Consider the following 5,562-nt stretch of genomic DNA (forward strand, 5'->3'; position numbering starts at 1 on the left):
AGGCCGGCAGTATGCGGTGCCCCCAACCAGCCACACCAATGGCACGGATGTGAGGGCAACGGCTGCAGTGTCTTCTGGCTGCTCCCCCTGCCAACAACTACACTGCCAAGCCTTCTGTCCTTCCGCAGCCTGGTCAGCTGAGCACTCTCAGGGAGTGTGTGTTTATCTGCACAACCATTTCCCCTCACATTTGCTGCACACACAGCTCACACAGAGCCCATCCGCAGACATTTGGATACAGATAGTGTTGCATCTCCTCGGCCGGTTGTTCAGATGCCATCTGCTACAGAGTGAATGCTGCTGCCAGTAATCGCTCCTTGGAGGTCTCCGAGAAGCTCCTTTGGTGGTGAACGCAGGTCTCAGGCGATCCAGTGCCCATACAGCAGAGCTGCAGCCGACAAGAATTTAATTCCTCCTTTGAGCTGAGGGAAGAACTGACCCGCTCCTCGAGTGAGGCCCATGTGGTGCTCTGCAAATAAGCCTCCCTCGTGCTGCTGCACTCCATCGATCACGGTGATAAATGGGTTCTCAATCTGCAGAGGCAGTAGCTCGGCACCACTGGATTGCTGTGTCCCCACCAGGCAGTCGCAGTTAGTTAGGAGCTTAGATGACGTCTAAGGAATTTACACAGGCTTAGTTTAGATTTCAGTCTCTTTCCTCATAAGAAAAATAAATTACTTTACTTTGAAGTGTCTCACCTACTTGACATTAAATAGCTGTATGTAGCTGTAAATGTATTTACCCCTAAGAGCAGTAATGCAGCCGCCCATCCTTTACTGTCCTCTTGGTCAGATGGGAAGTATGGATTCTTCGGCAGTTATCCGGATTTGTTCAGGAAACTTCATATTGGTGAATAGAACGGTCTCCTTTCTCCAGTTTAACTACCCAAATCCTGCTTTCTGAACAGAAAAGATCCTGAGTGTACTTCATTAAGAAATAAAACTGCTACAACAAACACAGATTTATTTTCTTGAGGAAGAAACTTGTTTAAGACTTTCCAAGCAGGACAAGAGCTTTCAGACTTCCTGTCAGAGTGCGTTCTTGCTACGCACTTGTTAAAAATAACTCTCAGATGGGTGCATCAGCAGAGTCCTTTTTATAGGATGTATTATTAATACATTATGCCCGGAAGTCAGGTTGCCCATGAAATAAACCTTATGAATACAGCCAAACACAGTCCCAGCACGTGTCACCTGCACAACTGCTCCTGCAGGATTTCTGCCACCATCCAGCCCCGCAGAGGACTGGTGCTCTGGATATTCGTCAGGGTGAGGTGAAGGTGCCAGGCTTCTGCTCACCCCACTGCTAATGCTATCAGCAAAGTCCCCACGTTATTTTCTGTACAAGCTGGGAAACTAGTAGCAAAGTAAGAGGGAATATGACTTAGTGGTCAAGGAGATAAATACTGTACCGGAAAAATGGACTGTATTCCTTCCTCTGCCATTATGTCCCTGTGTGACACAGCAAATCTTTCAAAGCAAGTTTCTACAGGCAGTCATGAACTGTATGCTCCTACTCCCCCTCACACCTGGCTTGGGATCTGGATGCTAAAGATCAGAACTTCTTCTCTGCAGGAATGTTAAGCAATTACAGTTTCAATACCATTAAAATCTTTTGCACATATCATTCTTAAACAACGGTAACTTTTCTGAAGATCCCATCCACTGCATGTAAAACCAGTATCCATAACTACGGTCACTTGTACCTTAATCTCTTGTGCCCCGGTTCCCTACCTGTGACCCAGAGATGACAGCAGCTGGTCAGTCACCACTTGTGAAGCACACGACTACGGCAGCGATAAGCACCGCTGGCAACCCCAAGGGAACTTTCCTATCACCATGTTCAGCTGCAGGTCTGAACGGTGGGACGTACCTGACACGCTGAGGAGCAGGATGGAACAGAGTACCGGATGGTCACATTCTGCACACCAGGCACTACAGGACCACTACGCGAGGTGCAGGCTCAAGGGGCTGCAAACAGTCACTTGGCAACTTTTCTATCAGCGTGCTTCATCCTTTGAAGGTAGAAGCCCTAAACATACACTGATACACATGGGTTTGATTTTCTTTTTTTAAAGCCAGTAAACTGAATAAAACAAACCTCATGCTTTGGTATCACACAGGTTACAGGGAGAGAGGATGCTCTGGCTGTACTGCACTGTCCTCCACCACATCAGCAAACACAGCAGCAGAAAGGAGTAATGGGTTATTGCATCCAGGCCCCAGAACTAGATGGGGATGGGACACGCCTTGTCAGTGGCTGCCTCAGACAATTTGCTGATGAGCAAAGGGAAGGGTGTGCGGGGAGTCCTGGGTTCTATTCCTGACTCGAGAGAGAGTGTACTCAAGCAGTGATTCATCTGAGTACAACTGTTCCTTCAGAGCACCCAGCAAGAGTATTATGCCCCCACAGGGAGAGTTATGGAGGAAGCAGACCATAGGGGCTTTAATTAATTACTATTTCCAAGAACTTCCCATTCTCTGAAAACTGAGGTCTGCCTTATGTGGGAGCCAATATTGTAGAAGAGGTGGGTAAGAAAGTTCTTCAACAGTTCTTTAGACACTGTTCAAGAAAACATTTGAGTTTACATCCTTCTAAAGGTCTTGCTCTGAGTAATCAGTCACAGGCTCGCCAGATATACAGAGGTGATTCAGAGAAAACAATTCTGCAGCATGCATGATGTTTAGATGTGGTCATGGACTCCTGAAACAGCAGGGAACCATAAATATCCAGATGTTGGGCTACATCCTGATGGTTACAGTGTGTGCTGGCGAGGAGAGAAAGTTCAGGAGCAGGCAGTTATCAAAGGAGTCAGAACATCAAGAGTGCAACTCTGCAAGATGCACGAAATGAAGTGGTGTATGCGCACTTAATACCAGTTAAAGTACAGTGTCACCAAAAAGGACACAGCTTGGGCCTTTTTCTTAAATGTATGTTTGCAGTTCTCCATCTCCAGCTGGTGAATCCGCTGCTCTGGAGAGGCATAAGAAAGCATATACTCCTACACGGTGCTTTAAACCAGATCCACATATGGTATCTTGCCGTGTTCTAGTAAGATGTCTCACAGTGCATTGGAGTACGTCATCAAAAGAGCATGCAGGACTGTAGTCTGAACATCTGCACCGTTTATTACGTGTTGTGCCCCTTCCTGGGATTTCAAGAAGGGGCAGTTTATTTTTGAGTGAAACCTGGTCTCTGCACCTAGTCTGGAAAAGTAACGGTATCATTCCTTCTCCTTCCCCACAAACTCAGCTCCTGTTCTTGAGGCTTCCTTTGGATTTCTGATCAGAAGACAACTGATCACAAAGCAAACCGGGCAATCTACAGCCACGACTTTGGGCCGTGCGTCCACTTCCATATACAAAGTGGCTGATGCTGCAGGAAGCAACCTTCGGAGCTCTCGTGATTTACCAAAACAAGTGCCCTGTATCACCCCTTCCACAGCTGTGGAATATGGTTCCATGGCACATGTGCAGTCTCCTTCAACTGGCTTTGAAGCCAGTGCACCACTCATGCTAAAAAAAGTACAGGCAGGCTCCCCTTTTAGCATATAAACACATATTTTCCCCCTCAGACTGTGGTTTTCACAGCTCTTGTGTATAGGACATGTAGCTGAAGAACCACACTGTACACCGGAACAGCACCAAGTAGCAGTCCAAACACAAGACCATGGATGAGCTTGCATAGGCCAAATTGCCACTGTACTGGACCTGTGGAGGACAGGCGGAGAATTTCAGCCTTACTGGACAAATCCCTGCAAGATCCCAAGAGTGTGCTGCTCCCAGCTTTGTTAAAAAAGATAATTAATATGCCTATTTTATACAATGTGAAAACAAGACACAGAAAAGCCAACCAAGCAGTCCAAAGGGATGCCCCAGTTCAGAGGCAGGGCTGGGACTAGAAGCAGCAACACCGTATTGGTCTTCAGGAGAAATTCAGTCAGGTGGGGCACCGCCTCCAGTATGCCAAAAACCTACAGAGAAGTTCTGTCACTAGCGAGCATTCACTCCCACCCGTCCCCAAAAACAGTATATCGTACCAGTGGAGAATAATTATCAACCTATAGAGGGCAATGGAGGAAAAGAAAATGAAAAAGGTGAAAGGCAAAAAAAAAAAAACCACAAGTGAGAACATTAGACAAAGTATCTCCTGCATGACAATCAAGTATTTACGTTTTGTATGTGTCAGTTCATCAGATACACTCCAGAAACACACAGACCAAAAAGGGCAGACTAAGACTGTAAATATAAACAGCCCTTCTGAGGTATAATATTTACACACGGGACATAACAAGTGCCAAGCTATGAGAGGATCTGAACTTCGGGCCACTGCTGCGACAGTCAGGAAGGACTGCATCAACTAAATCAGACTGCAAAGAGCTGTCTCCCCAGAGTGGAGACGGCTTTTGTGAGAGGCCTCACCTCCCTCTCTGCGGTACAGCAGGCTGGTGTGAGCTGGTCACTACACACAAGCTGCCAAACCTCTGCTGCAGAACTTACTTTCTGGTCCCCTGATGTCTTCTATGCCCACAGAACCCAGTTTGTGTGGAGCAGCAAGCTATCACACCCACCTTCATGTCCTCTAGCAGAGCCTGCGGATCTTCGATGCCTTCCGGAACACACTTCTTGTTCTCTGGGAGAGACTCAAGCTTTTCCACCAGGGCTTTTAAACCCTTCAGTTCAAATTCTGTGAGGTGAGTCCATTTGGTTGCAACTTCTGTAGCTGGAGACCCCGTTGGTGTTTTGGGATAGTCCGTGGGGGTCGTTGATTTTATGCTGTCATCTGACTCATTAGACAAAGTTCTTTTTAGGTACCTCATCGCTGTGGCTTTTTGTTTTCTTCCTGCACCATCCTTCCCTTCTGAGTGCGTGCTGTTGGGTGAGGAGGAGCCATCCACTAAGGATTTGGAGTTCTTATCCAAGCTGTCATCCTTCTCCTCCTGGATATGGGCATCACAAGATTCTTCATCCATGTCTAACCACGAGTCTGATGAATAGCTGTCTGTGCTGTGTTTTCTTTTTGCATCTGCAAGTTAGAAAAAGAATGCTGACTTTTCACCCGAAGTAATTCATAGCTTAAACACTTCTCCACCACCACTGCCTATTGAAAAGGGCACTGGATAATGCCTAGTAAGTATGTGACAGGAAGGGGCTCTATTCAGCTGATTTTTAATTTCGGGAGGGAGGGTGTTTGTTTGTTTTAATGCTGGTTTTTATTAACATGTACTCAGTTCAAATGACTGGGAAACATTTAGAGAAAAATTATGCTTTCTTCAAAGCTTCAGCCCTCTACGCCTTCAATTAAGAATAGGCAGAGCTCTTAAGTCACACACAATTAATTTTCCTGCAAATCCGAAAGAGACCAGATTCAGCAGCCTTACAGCTTTAAGAGGAGAGTTAGCACAGAAAGAGGAGGGGGGAAATGATGGGAGAAAGCACGATAAAATGCTGTACATCACCATTCCTCAGCAACTCTGCACAGCACAAAATCAACTTCTCAATACTCTTCCTCCCTGCGAGGAACTGTTGGTAAAACACGAACCCCCTCTCGTATCTGCGTGAA

General features: G+C 46.5%; 1 protein-coding gene across 1 annotated transcript in view; it reads right to left on the reverse strand.

Moving 5' to 3' along the window:
• Nucleotides 1-5,562, reverse strand: part of LOC104499347 (lysine-specific demethylase 2B-like) — a gene marked incomplete at both ends in the record, with an annotated part of 32,798 nt that overhangs the window by 3,506 nt on the left and 23,730 nt on the right. The window contains one exon of the mRNA XM_010142840.1: nucleotides 4,571-5,025. Coding sequence (XP_010141142.1) covers nucleotides 4,571-5,025 — 455 coding nt within the window. The remainder of the gene's footprint in view (nucleotides 1-4,570; nucleotides 5,026-5,562) is intronic.

This window comes from Buceros rhinoceros, unplaced genomic scaffold (assembly GCF_000710305.1).
Source record: "Buceros rhinoceros silvestris isolate BGI_N320 unplaced genomic scaffold, ASM71030v1 scaffold15989, whole genome shotgun sequence".
NCBI classification, from domain to species: Eukaryota; Metazoa; Chordata; class Aves; order Bucerotiformes; family Bucerotidae; genus Buceros; species Buceros rhinoceros.